Here is a 27,925-nt window from a genome sequence, read left to right as displayed (position 1 = left end):
GGCTATCCTGGAGTCTGAAGTTAGAAAATCACTTAAGATTTTGCCTTCAACTCAGACCCTTCTGGGTGATACCCAGTCCTGTAAATTCCTGTGGGGCTCAGGAGATGGTAGAAGATGTGACCTGCAGAAGGTGGGGGTGGGGGGATATGTGGAGGAGGCTTCATTTTCAGAGCAGGTTGGGAAACACTGGGTTGAACACATTACAGTTTGTGAGCTGTGACGTGTAGCGATGCCAGAAAGGGGTAGGAGCTAGAGACAAGGGGGATAAACCTTCTTGTGGGAAATAGAAATGCATGCTTGTGGTCTCCTGGGGTTATTTGCAGCTCATGTGAAACATCACATGGTTTATCCCCCACCCTCCAAATGTGTCTGCAGGTATTCTAGAAGGATTTGACCCCCCTCACCCATGTGGCGTGCAGGGCTGCCCAGCTGGTTATGAATGCCGGGACTGGATCGGCCCCAATGATGGGATCACGCAGTTTGATAACATCCTTTTTGCTGTGCTGACTGTCTTCCAGTGCATCACCATGGAAGGGTGGACCACCGTGCTGTACAATGTAAGTGAGCTGGTGAGGGGCCGGAACAGAAGGGAAGGATCATGGAATTAGGCTCCTGGCTTGGTTGGGGTTGGTTAGCCGGGGGAAAGGAAAGATTGGAAATGTGTATGGGGGTGTGCATGTGTGTGTGTGGACTCAACTATGGTAGGCTTAGAAGTTTCTATGCCTCTGTTTTTGCCCTCTTGCTAAGCACACAGCTTCTTAATAGAGTTAGGAAATTACATGCCATATTTGGTGGGTGAACAATGCTAGTTAAATCAGATCAGCTCAGCCATTATAGAGTATGTTTTGCTACTGGTTTGACGTGGTGGTAGGATTGAGTGAGGGGTACCAAGAGTTATAGATTTCTTGGTTGCTGTCTTTAAAGAACTTACCATTGGTCTGGAAAGATATTCCAGTAGTTCTCGGCACTTGGAATCAGCTGGGAGGGAGCTTAAAAATGTACACCGCCAGGGCTCTCCAGACTAATTAAGTAGGAATAGCTAGGGATAAAGACCTGTCATTGATTTTTTTTTTTAAAGCTTCCTAGCTGATTCTAATATGTAGTCACTCTCAAGAACCATTGCATTACATGCATGTAAGAAACATGCTTAGTTGTAAGATTCACTAGGGATGCTTGTTAAAAATTCTGATTCACAGGCCCTTTGGAGATTTGATTTCATGTGGTGTTGGTGAGCTGAGCTATATGTTTTACATGTGCTTCTGGTGATTCCTATGATCAGCCACATTGGGAAGGTTGTAAGTTGATGTATAAGACAAGGCTGTCTAGCTGCCTGTCTGGGATGTTTGGGGATCCCTGCTTGAGGACAGAAGTTAGGGTGACTACTGAAGTGTCTTCTACTTCCCAGAGTCTGATCTTAATAAGTTATGAAAGGTATAGTGCAGAGTCTCGGAGAAGGCAATGGCACACCACTGCAGTACGCTTGCCTGGACAATCCCATGGTCGGAGGAGCCTGGTGGGCTGTAGTCCATGGGGTCACTAAGAGTCGGACACGACTGAGGGACTTCATTTTCACTTTTCACTTTCATGCATTGGAGAAGGAAATGGCAACCCACTCCAGTGTTCTTGCCTGGAGAATCCCAGGGACAGGGGAGCGTGGTGGGCTGCCGTCTATGGGGTCGCACAGAGTCGGACACGACCGAAGTGACTTAGCAGCAGCAGTGCAGAGTCTAAGTTCTAAAATGAAAGAGTAGGGAGTTGTGTGGTTTGATGCTTAGGGGAGCCTTGAGAGGCAAAGCAATTTGGGCAAATTGTCTTTGTAAACAGGTGTTCATAAAGGTTTGTACTCTCCTATGCCTCCCAGCCATCCCACCCTAGGGCATATCCGTTTGGAGCAATCATCATCTCACTTGCCCTCCCCTAGCCTTCTTTACCCTAAGGCACCCTCATATTCCTTCTAACCTGATTCTCCTATCCATATAAATGTAATGGATGGGGCATTGGGTGATTTACAAAAAACCCCCTTTAGAATGACTTCGGGACATTATCTATACTGGAAGGAAAAGAAATGCTGTCTTAGGAGAGACTCAACCAGATTGTCACGGAGAAAGAGCCAGGGTCCATATAAGGCCCATACAAGTAGGTGCCTAGTAAATGAGCATCATTAACTTGGTCCCATCCCCACGCCACATGAGCAAGGCAGGTGGGGCTTTGCAGAAAAGAGCCGCAAGCTTTTCCCGTCGAAGATCTGGAGAGGTGTGAAGAAGTCCCAAGGACCAGCATATGCCTGGCAAGCCCAGGGGTTATGTGTGACCTAGAAAAACCTTGAGAACACTCTGGGATTCTTACCAGATGTGGGGGTGGCAGGGAGGAGGGAAGGGAGACAAGGTTGATGAGGCCAGTCACTCCTCGTTTGAGATGTGAAGGTTGTCTTGAGGCCATGTCACTCAGATTAACCAAGCGCCTCTGGAAATGACAGCACTGGGCCCCACAGTGGCTGGTGTCATCTGTGGGGCTTTGGGCAGGATGGCTTTCAATTATATGTGTAGATTCACCTAAGTGATGTGTTAAATGCACTGAAAGCCCGAAAGGAGAAGTGTTGCATTTGAAGATACAGGCAAGATCTGTTGGTCCTCCAGGGCCAAGACTCAGAAGGTACTGAGATAAGCAGGAGTCACTCATCACTTGGTTTAGTTCCTTTGTTCATTCATTCATTCATTCTTTCAACATATATTTGTGAGCATCTGTGATGTGTCAAACAATGTGCTAGGCACATGGGGAAACAGGGAGAAAAAGTGCCATGACCTCTGTGCTCCTGGTGCTCTCTTCAGATTCCAGCCTCTCTCTGGTTGTCTGTCTAACATAGGTATGGAGGTCACACAGAGACAGTGAACTTGCTGTCCTGTCTAGGTGTGCTCTACCGAGAAGCAGGGAGAAGACGTCAGACGGCAGATCCTCTGAAACCTTTCATTGTGTGGGCTCCCAGGACCTCAGACACGTAGTACCTCTGACTTCCAGGCCATCAGTCATTGAACTTCACCTTACTGAAGGCCTCCTGCTACCCCTGTGTCTGGATCCAGGCTTGAGAGAAATCATTGAACTGTAGGACTGGCTTCCAAAAAGTGGCTGGCTGCTCATTGGGCAGAATGAACTCATGCCCACTTTGAAATGACGTCACTTTCCAAAGCTTTGGATCTAGGGAGAGGGCATGGAGCCAAGAGCCCATAGGCAGAGATAATGGACATAGTGAGGCTAGTATCTACCCCTTGATTCAGGAGAAGCTGGATGGAAAAGGCATCCCATTTTCAGCCAGTAGAGCAAGGACAAAGTCTGGCTCCCTAGGAAGAGAGGAAGTCAGCCAAGACCAGCTTCCCTTGAGCAGGGAACTGGGGTGTGAAGCATGGCCCAGGTGGAGCTGTCTTATAGGAACTGGACACACATCCTAGAGTTAGGGTTGTCTTCTGCTGGAGGAAGTTTCAGAGCTGGGTGTCTTCATACTGGTGGGGGTAGGGCTTACAATATGTGGGGGAATCACATCACACAGGCTTTTGTTAAAAAAAATTCAACAGAGTGGATTTTAAAGGTGTTATTGACATTATTCAACCATTCATGAATGAGGCAGCATCCCATCTCACATCTGGAAAGGAGCGCTGAGGAGCTATACAAAATGAAAGGCTTTTAGAGGCAGAAGGGCACTGGACCAGGAAGTTAGTAAAAAGTGGATTGGTTGTAGCAAGGTCGCTTTCCTTTAAGGCAGGGGTCCCCAACCTCTAGGGTCTAATGCCTGATGATCTCAGGTGGAACTTATGTAATAATGAGAGAAATAAAGTGCACAATAAATGTAGTGTACTTGAATCATCCCCAAACCAGCCCACCGCCACCCCCAGCCTGGGGAAAAATTGTCTTCCACGAAACTGGTCTCTGGTACCAAAAATGTTGGGAACTGCTGCTTTAGGGGATGGCAGGGTTTTATCAGGCAGATGACCTCATTCACACTGACCAGGTGATTCCTGATTGCCTGGTTTAAGAGCCCATTTGTGGAGAGACTGACACTGTAATAAAGTTTTGGTTTGGTGACATGGGGCTTAGTGTAAGTGACTCTGTTTTGGACCTATTGTCTTGTTGTTGTTTTTTTTTTAACACTGTTAATTTACCCAAATTCAACTAGTCCGCTTGGACCAGAAAGGGGATTCAGAACTTGTGGACACAATAGGGGAAGGAGAGAATGAGATGAATGGAGAAGGTAGCTTTGACGTATATATCATACCATGAGTAAAACAGATAGCTGGTGAGAAGTCATGTAACACTGGAATCCCAACCTGGTGCTCTGTGACGACCTCGATGTGTGGGTCGGGGGAGGGGAGGGAGGCTCAAGACGGAGGTGATATATATATATAATTATGGCTGAATTATTTTGTTGTACAGCAGATACTAGCACAACATTATAATACAATTTTCCCACAATTAAAGAATAAATTTAAAAAAGGATCTAGGATATGGGGAAAAGAACATTTAAATAGTGGAGACTAATTGACCTACCACTCCTCTCCTGTTTATGCCCATTAAGAGTATGAGATCAGAGGTACCTAGGATCTTGGCTGGAAAATTGCAGATTCTTGTAGCCCATGCCAACAATACCTGAGTATTTATTTTTTTCTCTTAATTTTAACTTAAGATTTTGTAAATGAAAAAGTTTTATATATGTATTAGAACCGGTTACACACTACTGTATTAACTGTGAATGACTAAGTCGCCTTGTGCGAATGCTAAGTCCCTTCAGTCATGTCCGCCTCTTTGCAACCCCATGGACTGTAGTCCATCAGGCTCCTCTGTCCATGGGATTCTCCAGGCAAGAACACTGGATTGGGTTGCCATGCCCTCCTCCAAGGGATCTTCCCAACCCAGGGATCAAAGCCAGCTCTCTTATGTCTCCTGCATTGGCAGGCGGGTTCTTTACTACTAGTGCCACCTGGGAAATCCCTACTCTGAATACATGCATGTATGTATGTATGTATGTATGTTTCACCATAGAGGAAAATCAGCCATGGTGCCTTTTATTATCACCACTGTTCACAGGTTGCAGATATAACTGGTTGATTTCCCTTTCAACCACTCATTCCGGAAAGGCCCAATTCACCCAGCTGCCGTATTTCCTCACAAAGGCCACAAAGAAAAGGGAGCCCCTTTTTCCTATTCCAATGTCTTCTCTATTTAATGGTCACAACAAATATGTAAGATTTATTGGCACCAGTTACGTTTGAACCATTAGGAGTGCCTTCAGGTTGACACTGTACACAGAAGCTCTCTCAAACATGTGGACTCAGTTTAACCTTTTTCTATATACTGTAAATGCTTCCCTGGTGATAGCATCCCTTTTCTGCTGTACAAACCCTTCCTAAATGCTTCCTGTGACCTTGTATGGCTCCGCTGTTGATTTTGGTTAGCTTCATTTGCATGTAGCCTTTCTCATTATCCTGCTTGATTGTAAGGGTAGGGGAGAGTTCCCATTGTCAGGGCAACCTGGAGTCCTGCGTGCTGAGCTCCATTTAGTTTCTCCCAGAATTTCAACTTGGTTTGGTCACCCTCCAACTGTATTCTTGGCGTCCCTCCCTCTTGTGGTAGAAAGATGCAAAGCAGTCTGTGGTTCTGCTGGCTGCTTCTCCCTGTTTTGACTATCTCTGCAAAGGTCTCCACCACTTGCAGACTCTCCCCTATTCTTACTGGTTTAATTTGTTTCATGTCTCCTAATCTGGAGATGACTCTTGAGAATCCCTTGGACTGCAAGGAGATCAAACCAGTCAATCCTAAAGGAAATCAGTCCTGGATATTCATTGGAAGGACTGAGGTTGAAACTGAAGCTCCAATACTTCGTCCACCTGATGCAAAGAACTGACTCATTACAAAAGCCTTGATGCTGGGAAAGATTGAGGGCAGGAGGAGAAGGGGGCGACAGAAGATGAGATGGTTGGATGGCATCACCGACGCGATGGACATGAATTTGAGCAAGCTCCGGGAGCTGGTGATGGACAGGGAGGCCTGGCATGCTGCAGTCTATGGGGCCACAAAGAGTCGGACACCACTGAGCAACTGATCTGAACTGATCCTGGATGGGTGTTTGTCCTCCAGGACAGTGCCGTCTTCTCTCTTGGCTCAGTGCAGTTCACTCTGCAAATATGACTGTGGTTCCAGGATTAACTTCTAAACTTCTTCACCTGAATGAGATGCAGCTCTCAGATCTGGCTTTCTGCTGATTCTGGTCTGAATTGGGTTTCTCTGTTGTGACTCTGGTTTTGTGGTCTCTGCTGTATGTGGTTATCAGGACTAATATACAGATTGCAGGGGTTCCCAGTCTGTGTCTGCAATTACTCCAACCTGTGCTCTTCAAGTCCAATTTTTTGAAATATTTATTCATTTGGCTGTACCAGGTCTTAATTGGGGCATGTGGGATCTTTAGTTGTAGCATGTGGAATCTAGTTCCCTGATCAGGGATTGAATCCAATGCCCCCTGTGTTGAGGGAGCAGAGTCTTAGCCACTGGACCACCAGGGAAGTCCCAAGTCCAGTCTTTTGATCTGTATTTCATCTGTGTTTTTCACTGAGCTGTTTTTCTTCTCACTTGGTGTCTATAACTCATGCAGATATGCATAGTTCTTGGAGGCATGCTGTTTCTCTGACTTTGCAGGTATACGCCAGTTTTATCTGTTATGACTGCTTCAGCGCTCTGTGCTGCCATGAGAGAGATTTTTTGATGGTTTATCCAGTCTTAGGACTTTAAATACGATCTGTACCCTGACAATTCCAAATTTATGTCTCCAGCTTAAACTTCTACTCTGAATTCGTTTATCCAGCTCTCTCCTTACATCACCATATAGCTATCACAAATTCTTTTCCTGGAAAGAAAATACTCTTTCCTGGCTTTTGGCGAGAAGAGGAGAGTCTCCCTCATTCTCAGAAGTCCTTTGGTCCTATGACTCGCTTTTAAGTTGCCTTCTCCCACCTGCATATAATTAATAGTTGCTGAATAGTTAACAGCTATTCACTTTTTACCCCGTTGGCATTTATCTTATGTGTGTTCTGCATAAGCACGTTGAAAGAATAAAACCATATCCGAGGGTTGGTGGAAAACTGCCATCTTCAGCTTCCTGAAGCTTCTCTGATTTTATGGTATCTACAGAGAATGTGTTTGGTGCTGACTTCCATGTGACTGGGGAATGTGTCTACTCATCTCTGCTTTAGTTTTCATCACCACCTCCTCCACATGCCCTGGGAACAGAACATACTCAAAACTCATTTGACAAATAGGGGCCAGGAGCCTACCACCATCTTCTGGTGTCAGAGTGATAAGGTGTACCAATTAACCTAGGATAAGGTATCCAGTAGGTAAAATTTGTGGATTTCTGTAACCAGTAAGTCATGCTCTGGTATAGGCTGTTTTTCTCTCTGCATCCTTGTCTGCATGACCCTATTCCCATGTCCTTGCAGGAGTCTGGGACCCAATACAGATGCCACCTGGAATCTGACATCAGTGTCTGTTCATGTATGACTTATCTAATACAAAAAGGGATTGATAAGTACATCCTGGAAATTAGACTTTCCCTGTCCCATGAGGGCTGAGGGGTGAAGTAGATTGGGAAGAAGATGAAGAATTGAGTTGGGACATGAATGAGGAATTTGAGATGCTCAAATGGTGTTGTAAGGAGAGAGTTGGATAAATGAATTCAGGGTAGAAGCCTAGATTGGAGATACAAGTTGGGAGTTTTCAGTGAATAGATGGTATTTAAAGCCCTAAGACTGGATAAACCATCAAGGAAGGGACTATCTAACCATAGGGAAGAGGTTCGAGAGCTGAGTTCCAGTGTTGAGATGTGGGTGAGTTAAGGAGTTATCAGCAAGGAGACTGAGAGGGAGCAGTGAAGGGGGTCAGGGAGGGATGGTGTCCTGGAGGCCAAGGGAAGAGATTGCTACAGAAAGGAGGAAGTAGCAGTGATCAGCTGAGTCCAATGATGCCTAGGGATGGGTTAAGTAAGTGCTAAGAATTTATCATCAGAGGTCAGGAGAGGGCAGTGGGAGGGGCAAAAGCCTGATTGGGGAAGGTTTAAGAGAAGGTTGGAGATACGGCCATACTCATTGTGGTGTTTTGCTGAAAGAGGAGCAGAGAAAATGGGAAAGGTAGATGAAATACCGTTTGCTTTCTGATGAGAATGAATCTTTCAAGACGAAAATCATTGCTGGTGGAGAGAGAGGACAGTTGGTGGAGCAGTCTTTTAAAGCAGGTGAGAGGGGGGTGGGCTCCTGGCCCGGCAGAGCCCATGTGGAGGATTGGGCTTGGCACCCAACTTCATGGTTCATCAGTAGTCCTCGGAGGGAGGCTGCAGAGGCTGGGATGTGGGTAGGGTGGCGGGAGCTCGTGGAAGTTCTCCTATTGTTTCTATTTTCTCAGTGAAATTGGAAGCCAGGTCATTTAGCAGAGGGTGGGAGAAGGGAAATGCTGGAAGTTTGAGGGAAGGTGGAAATAGTTTTCCAGAGAATGGAGAAATGAGTGGAGTGGGGCTGTAACTGCTGGACTGCATTCAGGACCCACTTGGGGTTCGTGTTGCTGGGGTGAAGGTGAGACCAGTGAATGTGCTATGTTTTCCTCTGGTCGCATTTGGCCCCTGAGGTTCAGGCAGGAAGTAGGTACAGAGCTGACTTTTACCAGAGTAGTTTTGCCAGGTGAGCCTAATGAAATGAGCATTAGGAGACTGACCTTAGCAGAACAGTGAAATTTGACCTGGGTAGGAAGGAAAGAGAAGGGGGTGACAGAGGATGAGATGATTGGATGACGTCACCCACTTGGTGGACATGAGTTTTTGCAAGCTCCAGGAGATAGTGGAGGACGCAAGCGTGCTGCAGTCCATGGGGTCTCAAAGAATCCGACACGACCGAGTGACTGAACAACAAAGAAAGGAAAGAGGTGGGGGAGAGACAATGAAAAGGGAGTAAATGTATTATAGGCCCTTTTTCAAATGTTACTCTGGAATCTGCTGGCTAAATTCAGTGTGTGGAATGAGTTGAGAAGCCTGTCTCATTGCATGGAGGAAGTAGGAAGTGAGTTTTAAAGCCAAATGTTCTGATTTCTAATTTGGTGCTTGAACTGCCCCCAATAGAGGGAGAGTGAGTGAGGGAGGGAAGGGTGTGTGTGCACACACACGTGCAGAGTAAGCTGTGACCAGAAGGTGTGGATCACCTCGTGGGCCCTCCCAGACTTCATTCCTGGGCGCCCGGCCCCGCTTCGGCCCAATTCAGAGCGTGGACTTGGGGAACTTTTGGGGACTGAAACCTACCAGGCCCGCCCACCTTCCTCACTTGCATTGTACTCCGTCATCTTGTTTTCCTCCTCAGAGTGTCTCTTTTTAAAAAAACACATTTATGTTTGTAGCTTCTGCTGCTGCCTTTGGCAGCCTGCTCTCATGTGAATCACTTGTCCTCTCTCTAAACCCTGCAATGCCTCCCGCCTGCGTCCTGCCCGCTGGGCCAGAGTCCAGGGTCCACTATTTCCAGTCCCTGGCTCCCTCTGTGGGGGAAGAAAAAAAAAAAACAAAAAACCTGTGATTTTCTTTCTTCCTCGCACATATTTCCATCCATAGCTGCTTCCATCCTGAAATTATTCCCACCCTTTCATATCCATTTTGATTTCTTAATAATTTGTCAAGCCAGAGATGTCCTTCTGTTTGGGGTTGATTCCAAATATGCTAAGTTTGCCTCCTGATCGGGTGCCTGGATTTCACACCACGCACCAGGCCAGTCTCCAGATCTTTTGTCTATGCGGACCCATTAGGCTGGCTCAGGGCTCTTGGCCTTTCTTTTAGCCCACTCTAATACACAGTTTAATTTCTGATCCCTGGCCAGAGACCTCAGGCGCCTGGTGTGTCATACAGCCTTAGGCCATGATCTCTCTGTTCTGAGGCAACCCCGTGCCTGAGGACTAAGGGGCAGAATTAACTGGGGTGGTACGGTGGTGACTCAGTGGCTGTTTCAGGCACTTTCCACTGGATCCCTCGGAGGCCAAATCCTTAATGGAATCCCAGCTAGACAGGGATGGCACAGTGGCAGCCGCTGGCACTAGGCAAGCCAAAATGGTCTGTCTTCATTTTTCCCTCAATTTATCATTCTCTAGAAAAGTATTTATTGAGGGCTTTCTTTCAGTGCCCCTCGGAGTGTGGTCCATCTTGGAATCGGCTGAGGGGCAATTAATATAATTACAGATTCCAGGGCTCTGCCTGGATCTAACGACTTAGCAGCTGCAGAGGCAGGAGGAAGGAATATGTATTTTTCACATGCGCCCTTGTGCTTCTGAGGCTGCAGTGAAGTTTGAGAATGACAGTTCCCTGTGACAGTAATGACTCGGCCTGGGGAGGGTGTGAGGTGGTCGGCGTAGTGGGGGCCTACCGAAGAGAAGCCTTCAGCCTGTCTCTCCCACTGCGTGCATTTCCATGAGGTCCTACTTTAATCAGTATCTGTGTAATACAAACTAACTGATACCCACGGTGGGCTCTCAGGAAAGAGAACAAGGACCATTGGCATTTCCATTCTCCTGAGGGCACGTTAGAGTTTCCCTGGTGGCTCAGTGGTAAAGAATCCCCCTGCCAAGTAGAAGACTTGGGTTCAGTCACTTTGTCGGGAAGATCCCCCGGAGAAGGAAACGGCAACCCGCTCCACTATTCTTGCCTGGAAGATCCCATGAACAGAGGAGCCCTGATGGGCTACAGTCCACGGGGTCACAAAGAGTCAGACATCACTTAGCAACTGAGCGCGCATGCGTACGAAGGCACTTTGCTGGCTGCCCTCCTCCCTCTCCCATCCCCAGGCCTCTGCCCTTGGCCCAGAATCAGGGACTTGTCAGCTGAGATCTGTAGGGGAACTCTGGTGGCTTCACAGAATTGTCTCATTTTGTTTTTAAAATATCTTAAAAATGTTTTTTAAACAATTGAAGTGTAGTTGACTTACAGTATCTCAGGTGTACAGCAAAGTGATTGAATTATACGTATCCTTTTTTTTTTCTTTTTTTTTTTTTATTAGTTGGAGGCTAATTACTTCACAACATTTCAGTGGGTTTTGTCATACGTATCTATCCTTTTTAATTAGAGGTTAGATATAGCTCCCTGTGCTATCCAGTAGGTCCTTGTTGTTTTTCTGTTTTTCATATAGTAGTGTGTATCTCTTATTCCCAGATTCCTAATTTATCCCTTTCCTGCTTTCCTCTTTGGTAACTGTAAGTTTGTTTTCTCTGAGTCTGTTTTGTATATAAGTTCATTTTTATCAATTATTTATATTCCACATATAGGTGATATCATATGATATTAGTCTTTCTCAGTCTGACTTTACTTACTATGATAATCTCTTAATGTGGTAATCTCTAGGTTCATCCAAAAAGAAGTCTGTCACTGTTTCCCCATCTATTTCCCATGAAGTGATGGGACCAGATGCCATGATCTTACTTTTCTGAATGTTGAGCTTTAAGCCAACTTTTTCACTCTCCTCTTTCACTTTCATCAAGAGGCTCTTTAGTTCTTCTTCACTTTCTGCCATAAGGGTGGTGTCATATGCATTTCTGAGGTTATTGATATTTCTCCCTGCAATCTTGATTCCAGCTTGTGCTTCCTCTAGCCCAGCATTTCTCATGATGTACTCTGCATATACGTTAAATAAGCAGGGTGACAATATACACCCTTGAAATACTCCTTTCCCAATTTGGACCCAGTCTGTTGTTCTATGTCCAGTTCTAACTGTTGCTTCCTGACCTGCATACAGGTTTCTCAAGAGGCAGGTCAGGTGGTCTGGTATTCTCATCTCTTGAAGAATTTTCCACAGTCACAAGAATTTTATTGTGATCCACACAGTCAAAGGCTTTGTCACAGTCAATAAAGCAGAAGTAGATATTTTTCTGGAACTCTCTTGCTTTTTTGATGATCCAGCGGATGTTGGCAGTTTGCAACCATGAAATTAAAAGATGCTTGCTCCTTGGAAGAAAAGTTATGACCAACTTAGACAACATATTAAAAAGCAGAGATATTACTTTCCCAACAAAGGTCTGTCTAGTCAAAGCTATGGTTTTTCCAGTAGTCAAGTATGGATGTGAGAGTTGGACTATAAAGAAAGCTGAGTGCTGAAGAATGGATTCTTTTGAACTGTGGTGTTGGAGAAGACTCTTGAGAGTCCCTTGGACTGCAAGGAGATCCAACCAGTCCATCCTCAAGGAGGTCAGTCCTGAAAATTCACTGGAAGTACTGATGCTGAAGCTGAAACTCCAGTACTTTGGCCACCTCATGCGAAGAGTTGACTCATTGGAGAAGACCCTGATGCTGGGAGGGATTGGGGGCAGGAGGAGAAGGGGACGACAGAGGATGAGATGGCTGGATGGCATCACCGACTCGATGAGCGTGAGTTTGAGTAAGCTCTGGGAGTTGGTGATGGACAGGGCGGCCTGGCATGCTGCAGTGCATGGGGTTGCAAAGAGTCAGACAGGACTGAGCGACTGAACTGAACTAGGTTCATCCATGTTGCTGCAAATGGCACTATTTCATTCTTTGTTATGGCCGAGTCATATTCCATTATGTATGTGTGTGTGTGTTATACCACATCTTCTTTATGCATTCATCAGTTGAAGTACACATAGTTTGCTTCTGTGTCTTGGCTATTGTACATAGTGCTGCTGTGAATATTGATGTGCATATATTTTTTTGAATTAGAGTTTTTGTTTTTTCTGGAAGTGTAATTGCTAGATCATATGGTAATTCTATTTTAAGTTGTTTAAGGAACCTCCATACTGTTCTCCATATTGGCTGCACCAATTTGCATTCCCACCAACAGTGTAGGAGGGTTCCTTTTTCTCTACACCTTCTCCAGCATGTTATATGTAGACTTTTTGATGATGGCCATTCTGACCAGCGTGAGGGGTCAAATCATTGTAGTTTTGATTGGCATTTCTCCAATAATTAGTGATGTTGAGCATCTTTTCACGCGCCTGTTGACCATCTGTATGTCTTCTTTGGAGAACTATCTGTTTAGATCTTCTGTCCATTTTTTGATTAAATTTTTTTTTTTTTTATATTGAGCTGTATAAGTCATGTGTTTTTAAAACTAACTCCTTGTCAATTGCAGATATCTTCCCCCATTCCATAGATTGTCTTTCATTTTGTTTTTAGTTAAAATATATCTTTTAACAGTCATACTTCCTTGAATCCAAGATACATATTCTTGATTAGAAGATCTACTAAAAGCTTAATAACAGCTTTTAAAGGAGGGGGAACCCTACTACATTCTATATGTTACATATTCATATATTTTGAGTTTTAAACCCTTGTCTGTGAAGAAAGGGGTATCTTCAAATTGAGGAAGTAGAAAATCACAGACACACAAAAACTAATTTAAAAAGCATAATAAATGTGCTTGAGACCAAATCTTCATTCTTGGAGACTACCTGTGGACACCTGGCTTGTTTGTAGAGACCCTGTAGGAAAGCCATGTTTGCCATTTCTGTGTTTGTTTGAACTTCGTGTAAATGTGCTGTTGATTAGAAGGCCTGTAGTGCTGTGTTAGTCTTTTAAAAAATTCAAGTCTGAGCTTGTTTGCTCACAGAAAGGGATATAAGTGAGCACACTATTCCTTTTCTGTGTGATTCAGGATTTTCTCACTCCTGTGAGACTAAAACAAAATATGGAAATAAACTGGAAACCAAAGCTGATTCGAGACGGCAGCAGGCATCCTCACCCGAGCTTCAGGGCTCGTCTTCCCCAAAACCACCTCATGTTTTGAGTGAATGATTCGGCATTACATATATGTTTTATATTATAAATACATATATATTAAGTTGCAAAAATGTATTTATTTTTTATCCTCTCTGTATTTTCTGCATTGACGTTCTGATGTAGATCTTGTTTGACGCAATGTCTGTTAATAGAGGTGGTGTAACAGTGGTTATGAATCCTGGTCCCACCTTTACTACCTGTGGGACCTGGGCAACTTAATCTCTGTTGTCCTTTTCTGTAATGTGAGGGGAATTATGTTACCCCGCTAGTAGAATCGTAGTAAGAATTAAAGGAGGTAACTTGGGTAAAACCCTTGGCATGTGCCTAGCACATAAGAAGCACTAGTGGTATTAAATAATTCTTTAGAACATTTTGGACAAACCACTCTTATGGGAAGGACAAGCAGAGCATCTTCTTGCACTGCCCCCTTGCTCTATAGATCTGCTTCTCACCGACTGGTCCCTTCCCGCTTTAGTCTAGCCACTTAATATCTGTCATGCGCCTCTTTGCCAATAATACGTTCACATTCTTTGAAATTAGTTTTTCCTCAAAACGTTGGCCACCTCCCCCACAGAGCCTTCTCTGACTATCCCTGAAAACTCAAAAGACGAGAGGTCTTTTTTCTAAGCTCTCACCCCTGACCTAAATGTCAGTAGCATTCATTTGGTGCTTTCGAAGATTCCTGCATCAGAAGTTGTCTTTTAGGTGCCTCTGCCCCTTTTTCCTTTTGAAAGGCCATTCTGTCTTCTGGCAACAATCACAGTTCCCCAAACGTGAAATTCAGTAAATACCCATCGACAGGCTCATTTCACAGGGAAGCTCTGTGAACTCACCCAGGGCGCGTGGGCTTCCAGACCACCGGGCTGTCAGCATATGCAACATGAGGTCTGTGTTCAGATGAGGGAGCTGCTGTCGGGAGGGATGCCACTAATGCTGGGCAGTGGGCTGTCACCACGGTTACCGCAGTCCGCTGTCACTGCTGGGCTCCAGCTCAGTGCCCTGTTCCCTTCTCCTGTGACAGGTAGAGATACACACAGAAACCAACGAGTGAAAAGCAGGGGGACTCTACTAATTTATTGGAATGTTTACACAGGGTTGGTGTGTAATTAGTAGCTTATTTCTGTGACACAGTTGGCCTTCCTGGCTTGGAACCTGGCTCTGAAATGCTCTTAAAGAAACCCAGACCTGAGAGATGGCAATCTGAGAGATGATTAGGATATGGGAACAGAACGAACAGAAAGTATGCCCTGTTGTCTGTGATGAAATGTGACCAGTAACAGCCCCCAAATTGAAGACTCCCTATACACACATACACGTACACACACACACAAGCACGCACCATTTCTGGGATCATTTTCTGCTGCTGAATCCACTTTTTACAAGGTCTGTTTTTCACTTTTGTGAACATCAGCTTGTTTGATCCTTACACTGAGGATAGGGGGACAGCCACTGGACCCCTTCCTGCCATGAGCCCCATGATTGCAGTCAGAACACTCATGTCTCTTTGTAATGTCAACTAGATGAATAAATAAATGTGTGTTAGTCTTTTTATCAGTAATATGCAGCTAATACCTACCACCAGCTGTCCCTAACCCTGAGTCTTGTAGCAATTACATGAGATGAAACATAGGAAAGTGCTTTGAAAAAGACCCTCATTCTTTGCTTTATGAGTGTTTTTTAAAATGCCTTTTTGCTTGTAAGACTTGTATACATATAAACTGGATTTTGCTAAGTGAGCTTTTCTTTTTTTTCTCATTCAAAGAGAGTATCTGGTTGCTGCCAGGGGCATGTAAGGCAAATTTTCCCACCGTGTTTCTTGTTCCTTAGCTTTCATTAGCTCTGTGTATTGGGAGCTGTCGTGACCTTTGCTTTTTGTTTCAAAGTGCAGTGTTTATATTATGTCCATGTTGAGAAACATACATATATTTGATGCTCAAGTGGCTTCTGAACACATCTTAAGTTCATTCCAGTTCTTAATAACTTGAATTACCTCTGGATAACTGGCAAAATGCTGACGTTAAAGCTGCTCTCGAATTCAAACACAGTTTGAATTCAGGACTTTCTACGCTTTGTGTGAGGGCAGACCTGACTTTTATATCCAGCAGTGTTCCTACATGGGCTGGGACTGAGCCCTTGATCAAATTTTTTACCAGTCTGGCATAATGAGAAAATAATAGCAATATAGTTTTTTGGAAACTAAACTTGTTCAACTTAAAAGTGAATTTTCAAAGTTAATGTCTTTTCTTGACAGAAGAAAAAGTTAACAACCCTATAGCAAGCCCATATTCTTTTCTATTTGCTTTGTGAAAATTCTCTGATCTGTAAAAGCTGACAAAAAACTATGGTAATATAGATTTTATCTATATAATAGGTTAATCTATTAATATAATTACATTGATATAAATAATTTACTTGTGAATGTACAATATTGCTATTTGCAGCTTGGCATGTGAGTTTTTTTTTCCGTTCTGGTGACAATGAGCTTTTTACATTAATCTTAATAGGAATTAGTAGTTGCTTATGTGACTTGTCATCAAAGAATGAATGTTTTAGAAACCCAATTAGACCAACACAGCAAATGCCATAAGGAATAGGTAGTGTTCAACACTGGGTTGTACTCAGATCTGGGTTCAAGTCTGGCTTTATTTTCTGTCAACTCGCCCCCTCCCCCACATCATGATCTTAGGCAAGTCACATGACCTCAGTGAGATGCCTTTTCCTCTTCTGTTAAATTGGAACCCCTCAAAAAAAAATAAATAAATTGGAACCCTCAGTTCACTTTATGGTTGTAAGAATTAAATCAGAATGTATGTGTGAAAGGGCTTTGTGCACCAAGATATGCTTTGTAAGTTTAAGGTATTGTTAAAATACTTTAAGGTTATGAACAGTGATGTTTGGAGGATTTCTATTATTGAGCTTCACAATGCAGATTTTTCACATATCATTTTTAAATGTGTTTTGACAGGTATGGTCAATGGGATCCCTTGGGAGTAAAGCAGAATATATATTCAAAATATTGTTAGAATCTTTCTCTTTTGTGCGCAAAGCATCATGATAGCATGACCTTTTCTGACTGTTTCCTTGATGATGTAAAACAGAGCCACTGTTCCCTGAGTCATTTGTATAAAAAGAGCAGATTTCTAGATAAAGCAGGAAAGAGAGGGAGTGTGGGAGCATGAGCCCTTTCCTGAGGGATCCCACTTTGATCTGAATGGCTGAGGTGTGCCGCCACCTGCCTAAGGGGGGCAGGGGACGTGCTGCTCCTTACAGCTGTGCCCTTGAATCAGACAGACCGCCCTTCCGGCTTTGGAAGGAAAGGCAGGACTCAAAGGGCAGCAGGCGCTCGCGCATCCAGGTGATCACGCCTCCTTCACCACCGGTCGTGATCACATTCAAGTTCTGGGCAGCACGTGTTCCCCAAACCCAGGTGGGGCTGGGATCATCAGCCAGGCTGGCTGTCACAGTCTCCCTTTCTCACAGGGCTTCGAATCGGGGACTTGCTCCTCTCTTCACCTCCCGCTTCCCGAGGTCTCCCACTCTCCCCTCTTCTGTGACAAGTCCCCCTTCCTTAGCAGGTGGCCTCGGGGTGGCATGACACAGCCCCTCAGGGAGCATGCCACCTGAGCCGGTCAGGAAGAGCAGAGAGGCCCCCAGGGCTAGCTGAATCACCAGACTGGGCATCGGGGCTCCAGTGTTGGGACTCCTGACCCTGCGGTCTCGGTGGGCCGGCAGTCTTGGTCCGCTCTCCTGCCTCAGTCTCCCTGGGAGCATGAACCTTGCCTGTCATTCCTTGCTACTAGAAGCAGCTGTTACTGTCGGCCCACCGAGCCTGGGAGAGGTTACCGCGGAGAGTAATCTCCCGAGTCTGGTCTGTGTGCATGTGTGTGGCCGATCGAGAAGGGAGGGCGCGCCTCTCTTTTGTACCCAAGTTATTTATTGCGTTTGTCTTACGACTTCCATTTAGAGCTAAATAAACTGCAAAGTAGGTTATTGAAGCTGGATCTTGGGTGTCTTTAGCAAGTGGGGAAGTGGGCGGTGAGGAGGGAGAGCGATGGAAGGCTGGGCAGAGGAGATTCAGAGAAAGGGGCCAAGAGGAAGCAGACGTGGCTTTCCCCCGCCTTTCAGATGGCTGAGGCATGGGTGTGCCATGTCTTGTCTGCGGGGTGCCCTTTTGCCAGAGGACTTTGAAACGCTTTCTGTGTCTCAGGCATTTGGGAAACAGCCTCCTGGGGACATATCTTGAGTTACCATTTATGGATAAAAAAATCTAAGACATGCCCTGCACATTGCACGAAGTCTGCTGTGATCTTACCCCACCTGGAAAGATAGCACCCCACCTCTTCGCCTACCTGACCTGATCACATCCCTTCCCTCTGTGCCCTGATCTTAAGCAGCCTCACAGAAGGGAGAATAATAAGGGAGAACATGTCCTTAGAACATATTATAGCCACTGAATCTAAATGAGGTCTCAGAGGGTCTCATCTCCACAGAGCGGTGTCCCTCCTGCCAGCACGTGCCTGTCTGTGCGTCTGTCAAGCTCCCAACTCCCTGCAGGCCTGGGGAGTTCTTTGTCATTTCCAGAGACTCTTGGTTGATCAAAATCACTCATGAATTCTCTTTTGCGGAGATTTGATAAAGGGTCTTTCTTGAGTACCAGAAGTACTGTACATAATTCATAATACGCAACGAGATGAAGTAGAAAGAGCGAGAAAAGATAATAACTGGGGAATTAAAAGTTTTCAGCTTTGTTACAAGCTGGGAGAATGAGTCAGCATCACATATGTCTTGAAGGAAAGCGTTGCACAGAGCTAGGTTTGGGGTGGGGGCCCAGGGGTTCCGAGATGGAGGAAGAAGGCTGCCCAGGAGTCAGAAGGAGGGGGTGTGGAGGAGGTGGGTGAGGGGTAAGGAGGAAAGGGGCAGATTGTGAGTGGGGGTGAATTCCTGCCCTGCCCTTCCTCTTCCCCTTGCCTCTAAGGAAGGAGATATCCTGGGGCCTTAATCATCTCCCTATCTCTCATTCCTCTCCTGGTTTAATTAAATTCCTGTTCTAATTTGGAAGAGCTTGCATATCCTTTTCTGCTGTAGCAACCAATCTCTTTTATGAGACCCACCCCAGCACTTGGGAGCTGCAACCTCTGTGGGGACTTGATCCTCTGTGGTTTTTGTGGTCATGGTCAGCTCAGTGATGAGCAGAGGTCAGCTTTAGAGAAGGGGGTTATCTTGCTGTTGTCAGTCATCTTGTTTCCCGTGGTCATAGTCTGTGCCACATCCCCTTGCACCACCTGGAATGAAACCTCTCCTCCCATTCATATGTCTTGACACCTTCCTCATTCCTTACTTTTACTCTTGAAGGACAAAACACACTTTGTTGGAATCTCTGGATACTCATCCGTCAGCCTCTGGTGAATTTCCCTTGTAGCTCAGTTGGTAAAGAATTTGCCTGCAATGCAGGAGACCCGGGTTCGATTCCTGGATTGGGAAGATCTCCTGGAGAAGGGAATGGCTACCCACTCTAGTATTCTTGCCTGGAGAATCCCATGGACAGAGGAGCCTGGCAGGCTACAGTCCGTGGGGTCGCAAGAATGGGACACGACTTAGCAACTTAAACCACCACTGGACACTCAGGAATGCTGAAAAGAGAGATGAAAAACAAACATGTGGATAAGATGACTAGCTACTGGGACTTCCCTGATGGTCCAGTCGTTAAGAATCTGCCATCTAAAAACGGGACGTGGGTTTGATCCCTGGTCAGGGAGCTAAGATCCCCATGCCACAGGGCAGCTAAGCCCATGCACCTCAACTACTAAGCTTGTGATTATTGAGCTCATGTGCCACAACTAAGATCCACTGCAGCCAAATATAAATAAATGAGTAAATATTAAAAAAATTTATATACTAGCTACCATTTATCATATACCTACTGTGTGCCAGGCCCTTTACCTACAAGGCCTCCAATTCTTACAGCAGCCTTGAAGTTGACTGATCATTCTTTGTTTTACAAAAGAGGCAGCTGAGACACAGAGAGGTTAAGTGACCTGCCCAAAGTTGTCCAGCTATTCAGGTAACAAGCCTGGATTTGAACCTAGTGTTACATCACTGGAGAAGCCCGCTCTTTCTACTGTTCCCTGCCACCATCAGTTAGAGCAGACTGGCAGAGGAGGTGGTGGGTGATCGGGCTGTTCAGTTCACCTTAATTTACACAACAGGCTTTAGACAGCCTCCTTATTGCCAGGATGGTAGAAGATAGTGTGCCTGCTTTTGAGGAGTGAAAACAGACCTGTGTTCAGTGGTTGCCCTGATGAAGTGTTATCATTCCTTCCAGTCTTATCAGCTGAGTGCTGTGGGGGTTGTATAGACAATGGTCATATTCTGTCTGAGGGCATCAAGAAAGGCTTTGCAGAGAAACCTCATAGAGGCTTGCTTGGCAAAGTGATTGTTTGGTGGGTTCAAGGAATAGCAAGAAGGCTGGAGCATGCCAGCAGGGCATGGAGGGAGAAGGGATCAGAGAGTCACTGGGACTGGATCCCACTGGGCCCGGTTGGGTTTTATTTCATGCTTGATGGGAGGGGTCTTTGAAGTATTTTGAGCCAATGGGTGAGACAATTTGATATATGTTGAAAGATCACTCTGGCTGCTGTGTGGAGAACTGGCTGTGGTGGGCAGAGGTGGAGGTGTTAGAACAATGGTGTGAAGTCTCAGATGGTCAAGCTGGTGGTTATCAGTTTGGTATGGATTTTGAAGGTAGAGCTGGCAGGCCTTGCAGGATGGGTTGAATGTAAGGTGAGAGAGAAAGGCAGGGACCAGTGATGACTCCTCAGCTGTATTAGTGAATTAACGGTGATACAGTTTCCTGAGACAGGGAGGCTAAGAGAAGGGTGGGTTGATTGACCAGTGTCAAGAGTTCAACTGGGGGTTTGTTAAATTGGAGATGTCTGTTTGATGCACCTTTGGTATCCAGGTTAGTGGTGTCACGATGAGTGAATGCTTGGATACATAAGCCTGGAGCAGAGAGGAGAGGGGCAGAACAGGAGATACATATTTGAGAAACATCGACTTATTAATGGTTTTAGAGTCATGGGATTGATTGGCCAATGCCCCACAGGGAGAAGGTATAGCTAGAGAAGAGGATTAAGGACTGAGCTCCGAGGAGCTGCGGCTCAATGTGTATTAGCCCAGCAGTGGGCCTATTACTGAGGCCCTAAGAACTTCAGGGTTTTCTCTTGGAGCTATTTCTTTTGGAATTGAGCCCAAATTTAATATTATTACTTCTCCTAGGAAGTTACCAGGATAATAGCATGCTCTGGGGCCAGTTTATTGATTATGGCAGGGACTTCTTTACCGTAGGGAAGGCAAATAGGAGTTACCACCACCAGCCAGTGAGCTGGTGTAGGAAAGATAACAGTTTCAAGTGTAGAGAAAGCTCTTCAAGTCTGTCCTGGTTTGGTTCTTTTTCCTTTTGTCCTCTCCTCTTTTCCAGTAAAAAGTATGTTTTCCATCAAGATGATGTTGCTTGTAAAGCTGGGTTTTTATTTCTGTAGCTGAAATCCTTTTCATCCAATGGACTTTTATTGAGGGCCTACTGTATGTCGCTTCACTGTGTGTTAGACGTGGGCCAGGTGCTGGAATACTCCCTTTTCCAACACAGGGCTTCTCTGACGGTTTCTTTGCTGCCCTCAGGCATCTGCTCTTTCCCAGGGGTCTCGGTTTGTTTACACTCATCACATTATTCACCTGTACATCATTATTCATACCTGTTACATCACTGATTATTAGTTACAGTAGCTGCTAAATCTCAGAAGCATTCTTCTGTTGCTTTTTCTTCACACCCCACACTTAATTCAGCGGTAATACCTGTTGGCTCTGCAGTGCCTGTTTATCCAGATTCTGATCTCCAATTCTGACCACACACTGGCCCAAGCCCGCACATCTCATGTGGATGTCACTGCAGTGTCTCCCTGAGTACATCACTGCCCTGGCGCAGGTAAATCAGAGCATGTCTCTCCTGCAGGGAGCCCTCCAGGGGCTCCTCCTCTCTCGCTGAGTGGAAGCCAGAGCCCTTGCAAGGGAGCCACAGGACCCTATACAACGTGCTCCTTTCCTCTTCCACTCTTCCCCCTTCTCCCCTCCCTCATCTCCTCCAGCCACAGCAGTCTTCTTGCTGCGGGCACATGGAGCACACTCCTGCCTCGGGGCCTGGCCATTGTGCTGTGTTGCTGGGGTGTCCTTCCCCAGAGGTCAGAGTGCACTCATCCTCTCCCCTCCTCGGGTCTTTACCCAGTGAGTCTTTTCACGACCACCCTATTTAAGGTTGAATTTTTCTCTTCCTGGTAGCCTCTACCTACTCTTCCTGCTTTCTTTCTATCCAGAGAACTTCATCTTTTACCACAGCATATATTTTTCCCATGTATTTGTCTGAAGACTAACTTACCCCATTACAATAAGCCTCATGCGGCAGGAATTTTGTATTACTCACTGCTTTGAACAGTTGCTGCTCAGGTTGCTGAATGAATAAATGGCAAGAGTCCATTACGGAAGGGGGTGTGGTCAGGGCACTGCTTCTGTTACAGTTACTATTAACCCTCTTGGCCATTTCACCAGAACCGCTGCCAACCGGTGGAATGCTGTTGTGTGAGGGTCGGCTGCCATGAGAGACCTAGCCTGTGGCCGGGAAAGAGCACTCCCGTTGGAGAAGCCGCCTGGCTGCCGCGGGAGAGAGCCATTCGCCCAGGTGTCCTCGGTATCATCAGCAAACTCACCATTCCATGTTTGTTAGATAAATCCACAGGAGGGCTCATTTAGGGCATATTCACAAAAGCAAGTCCCTCTTTTGATGGTTCACAAGATCTGTTTTTATCCATGAAGATAACTGTGGGGTCCCTGGCTGGGAGATGGCAGTTGGGGGTGGCGTGGGTAGAGAGATCAGAATTCCCGAGGGGGTCCCCATGATGTCTTCATCCGGGTGCCACAGCAAGCCTCCAGCGCAACAGAGCAGAGTTTGACTCTGTGAATGAAATGAAGGTCAGTGAACCTTAAAACCAGGAAGGAAAACCTACTGGCCATAAGTACTGGGAGACCTCTTGCTTTTATCCTTAGGAGTGTTTAGTGTTGTGAAAGGCCAGGGTGAGGCATCACAGCCAACATTTATATAGTATAGATTGTTTGTCAGGCACTGTTCTGTGTACTTTATAGATAGAAATACATTTGATATTCTCAACAAGCCTTTCAGATAGGACTATTACACCCCCATTTTACAGTTGAGAAGATCAAGGCCATCTGTTCCCAGAGTCTCTGCCCTTAACCCTTACATTACAATTGTCTCAAAATAAGTGTGGCTAGTGGGCCGTTCTATTAGGAGAATAGAGAGATTGTTTAATACACTTACATGTTATGTTTTGATTTGTGATATTGTTGTGGGGAGTAGCTATGTGTGAAAACTGACGTTTTTGTGAGGCATGCATGTGTGAACACTGTAATTACTATTTCCAAGAGAGAACAGATTTTTTTTTTTTAAATTTCACCACTGCGCCTAGCTGGAGGCTTTGCTTATGACACATTTTTGTTTTTGAATTTTCATAAGAGAGAATGTTAAAGTAGGGCTGTCCTTTTGATGAAAGTTCTGGAGGGTTTGGGACCCTTGAAGACTGGTCAGATGCTATTAAGTATTTTTCACCTTTGATCCTCTGTACTCAGGAATTCTTGATTACCCAGCAAGAATTCTCTAGTGATTAGAAAAGTTAGTTTCTTATCCTTTCCTGCTTTTGCCTCTGCCTGCCTGTCTTCCATCCCTGGTGATGTGTGTGTGCTGGCTCAGTCATCAGGTGTCCAGGGCTGGAGGGTCAGGTCCGAGGGCAGTTCAGGCAGAGAGCAACGATAGAAGACCAGGAACACTTGGTGGATATGAAGTTTGGGGATTGCTGTCCACCACCCTGCCCTCAACTTTGCCCTGCCCTGTGGGTGACCGATCTAGCCAGCTATTTTTATCCTAGAAGCACTGATTTTAAAAGAAGGGCTGTGCCTCTTGTGTTTGCTGGACTTATCTGGTTTGAAAGGAAGGTCCTTGTGACTCCCATGAGTGGTACCCTATGATGTCCAGCCGTCAAGTCCTTCTGAGCCCTGAGCAGGTGCAAAGTTCCACCTTGACCCTGTCTCAGACCAAGATCCCATCCGCCCCACCTTGGTCGGCCTTCCTTTTTGGGGGAGTAATCAGGACCCTAAAACCCCACTGCCTTCAACACAACATAAGAACTTCCCGCCCATCTTCCAGGCAGGCTTGAGTAATACCTCTAGCTGAGTGAGCAGCCGTGGAATTGTTGGGAAGAGGAGCTGAGGTCGGTCAGCTACCCTTTCCTTGGGCTGAGACTGGGAAGGGGGAAGGGATGGACCAGTGGGCATGACTCCGGAGGCAGTAGCTACATCAGACCAGTGGGTTCTCTCTGCACAGCCCCGGCCTCACACTCAGATAATTAGGCTCTTGATGCCACTTGCTTCTGACATGGGTGAGGCTGCTACCAAGTCGCTGGAGATGAAATTGGGTCACCTGTCACGATTCCTGTGGGACGAGGCAGAACTGTGCTTACTACACACCTTGCTCTGCTTTAACCTCCAGCTGGGTCTGGTCCCACGTCCCGGCTGGAGGGAGGAGAGGAGACCTCCCAGGGCCACTCTGGGGTGGGACTCACCCCAGCCCCCCTCCCTTCACCTAGCACAGAGTTTCTTAACAGAGTCAGAGCAAATCCTTTCCCTTTTTCTAAGTCCAGTTTGTCGAACAAGGGGAGGACAGTGATCCTGAACCCCTCCTGGTGTGGGAGAGATGAGAATGGCCCCGTTTGTCATTCTGAGCATGGAGGAAGGCACGGGCAATTATTTGTCTTCTCAGAGAGCTGCGAGAGCCTTCTCTGGTCCAGCCCTTCTCCAAGGACAGAAATAAGGAGAGACGGCTAGAGATGAAGTGAGCCAGGGAAGAAAGGGAGGGAAAAGGACCTCATTTGAGTGTGTGCGTGCACGCATCCATGTTTGTGGATTTAACTTAGGAGGCAGTTGAGGGGGAAACAGAGAAATTAGAACAAACAGGAAGAAAGAGGCATAATGTAAACAGGAGGATGGAGAAGAGGCTGCCTGAAGAGGCAATGGAAGGAAGAGGTCAGGAAGGGAATGGGGGCCGGGCGGTGGGGAGCCTGCACCCTGTTTCCCAGATGCTGACAACTTGCCCCGGAAGCTAGAGTGATGCCTCAGGCAGCGCTCAAACCACAAGCAAAACACGTGCAGGAAAAGAACCCCTTTTATTGTGTTTTCTTTACATTTTAGAAAGAGGAATAACCACCGAAAAAGAAACACAAGGGGGGTAAAAAGAGACAGGGGAAAAAAAAATCTGTCATGGAGGTATGAAAATTTAATCAACACCCAGTGTTCTTAGCCATTCGGGAGCAGGCACAGATCTTGATATCTAGGCAGCTATTTCTGGCACCTCTCAGGGCCCCTGGGAGCAGCACCCGCTAGTCCCCGAGTCTAGAAGACAGTGCCTTGGACTCATTGTCCTGGTCTCTGTTGTGGGTGGGAGAAGAGATGGTGGTCTTGGGAAACTTCGAGTAGAGAGGGCAGTTTCAGGTTTACCTAATAGGTGTTTATGTACATGGGGATTTTAGTGTAGACTTTCCTCCTGGGCTACTAGGTATAAATGTGAGGTCATGTGAGCATTTACAGCCCAGTCATGCTGCCTTTGGTGTGTAGATGTGGACGAGTATATCCCACTTTGTGGGATGCTCCTTCCATATGACTTTAAGGCCATCACACCATCCTGCTCCTTTCTGTCTTTCTGGTTGCTTCTTTTCCTTTGGGCCCTCATTTCTTCTCACACACTCTTTCCCTAGGGGATATCACTGAAAGTCCCTGGACGATTCCTGATGACTAGAATTTATATTTCTAGCTCAGAACTCTTTTCTGCACTTCAGGCATATATATCTAATTACCCATCACCAGCACCATTCCGAAATGCCTTAGATTAACAAGGCTTAAACTGAAGACGTGGTTTCCGCCCCGCCGTGTTCCAGTCTCCCCATCCAAGTGCCAAAGCCCCACCACCTGTTTAGTGGCTTGTGCAAAAGCCTCCTGTCTCCCTCATTTCCTCCCACTCCTTCACCTTCTGTCTCCCATCAAACTCAAGTCAGATGGATGCTACCCTCAAAACGCATCCCAGTCCCCCGTCTCCACTATAGCTCCTCTGGTCCAGCAGCTGTCTTCTTTCCCTGCATTGCTGCTGTCACCTCCTGATGGTCTCCCCGGATTTTTCTCTTGTGCTTCTTCAGTCTGTTCTCTGCTGTGCAGCTGGATGGTGTTTTTTGTGTGTGTGTGTGTTGGCCACATCATATGGCATGCAGGATCCTAGTTCCCTGAGCAGGGATTGAACCAGTGCCCCCTACTTTGGGAGCATGGAGTCTTCACCCCTGGACTGCCAGCAAAGCCCCAGGATGATTTTTAAACAATCCACATGTCCCATATCACTTTCCTTTCCAAACCTTTTATTCAGTTCCTATTGCACTGGAAATATAGACAAAATACCTTTAATGTGATCTGTGAGGCCTGTGGCCCCCACAAGGTTTTCTAACCTTGGTGGCCCTTACCTAAATACTGTGGCCTTGCTGGCCTTTGTCAGAATCACACAGCCCCCAGGTGCACCAACCTCAGGACCTTTGGACATGCCATTCTGCACATAATGGAATTTCTTCCCTTGGAGCCCCTACCCTTTCTGGTCAGCCCATGCTTGTCTTTTAGATCTCAGTTTAAGGGCTTCCCTGGTGGTTCAGTGATAAGGAATTTGCCTATAATGCAGGAGACTTGGGTTTGATCTCTGGGTGGGGAAGATCCCCTGAAGAAGGAAATGGCAACCCACTCCAGTATTCTTGCCTGGGAAATTCCATGGACAGAAGAGCCTGGTGGGCTACAGTCTGTTGGTTCACAAAAGAGTGGGATATGACTTAGCAACTAAATAAGAGCAGCAATCTACATTGAAGGACATACTCTCAGGGAACTGTTCCCTTGGCACAACCCTGAACAAAGTCAGCTCTCCCCAGAAATCTCACTCATGACCCTTCTCTGTTTTTCTCTAGCGCGCTTACCCCCATTGTGCTATTACAGTCATTTTGGACTGTTTTAAGTAATGTCATTACTCCTCTTGGGGCTTCCCAGGTGGCTCAATGATAAAAAATCTGCCTGCCAGTGAAGGAGCCACAGGAGACATGGGTTTGATTACTGGGTCGGGAAGATCTTGCCTGAAGAATCCCATGGACAGAGGAACCTGGAGGGTTATAGTCCACTGAGTCACACAGAATCAGATGACTGAGCATGCATTCTTCCTTCTGAGCGTAAGTTCCCTGAGAGCAGGGCCCTGTCTGTCCTGCTCACTGTGGTATGTCTAGGATATGGCACCCTGGCCAGGCCCTTTGTAGAGGCTGAACCAGTGAGTGAATCTGCCCTGAATACCTCTGTGTCTGGGGCTTTGATTCAAGCATGGAGGCGCAGGGAGTGGGAGGTGAGGCAGGACCTTCAGAAAGATATTACAAAGTGTCCTTGGTCTAAGGCACCTTCCTACTTGACCCTAATCTGTTTTGTGTTACCTGCTTGCGTGCATGGGCATATTTCCAGTAGAGGTTATGTACTCCTTGAGGACTGTGCCTTAAACTTAATGGAAATGCATTCACTGGGTTTTATTTTCTTGAACTTTGTCTCCCTAGATGCGTCTTCCTTCCCTTCTCCATTGGCCTGTACCTCTGGGTTCCCAGCGTGTCCTGTGGTACAAGCCGCCTGCATTAAGACAACCTAATAGCTGTGTGTTCTCAGCCATGGCTCTTATTCTCTAGAAGATTCAGCTCTCTGCAAAATGCGAATGAGATTATTAATGATAATAATACCTTGTCTATCTTTCAGGGTTGTTGTGAGGAAAAGATGAGTTCATTTATGTCAAATACTTTGAAAACTGTGCAGCTTCTTAAGAGTGTTGGAATTAAGTAAGGACATTGGGGAGTGATGAGAGATGAGCCGTCATTCCTAATTGCAGTGGAAAAGAAGGTTTCTTGGAGGGGGTCGGGTTGACAATGAGCCTGGAAAGATGGTGTTTCAGGCAGGATACTGATAGGAAACAGAAGGTAC

At 46.0% G+C, this 27,925-nt stretch overlaps 1 protein-coding gene across 3 annotated transcripts in view; it reads left to right on the top strand.

Moving 5' to 3' along the window:
* Positions 1 to 27,925, top strand: part of CACNA1E (calcium voltage-gated channel subunit alpha1 E) — a 406,234-nt gene that overhangs the window by 178,595 nt on the left and 199,714 nt on the right. For all 3 annotated transcript variants that reach the window (XM_043485827.1, XM_043485828.1, XM_043485826.1), the window contains exon 7: positions 376 to 557. In XM_043485827.1, the coding sequence (XP_043341762.1) occupies positions 376 to 557 (182 nt within the window). The remainder of the gene's footprint in view (positions 1 to 375; positions 558 to 27,925) is intronic.

The sequence above is a fragment of the Cervus canadensis genome, chromosome 13, assembly GCF_019320065.1.
Source record: "Cervus canadensis isolate Bull #8, Minnesota chromosome 13, ASM1932006v1, whole genome shotgun sequence".
Classification (NCBI taxonomy): Eukaryota; Metazoa; Chordata; class Mammalia; order Artiodactyla; family Cervidae; genus Cervus; species Cervus canadensis.
The sequence above is the reverse complement of the archived record's forward strand: the minus strand, read 5'-3'. Positions and strand labels throughout refer to the sequence as shown.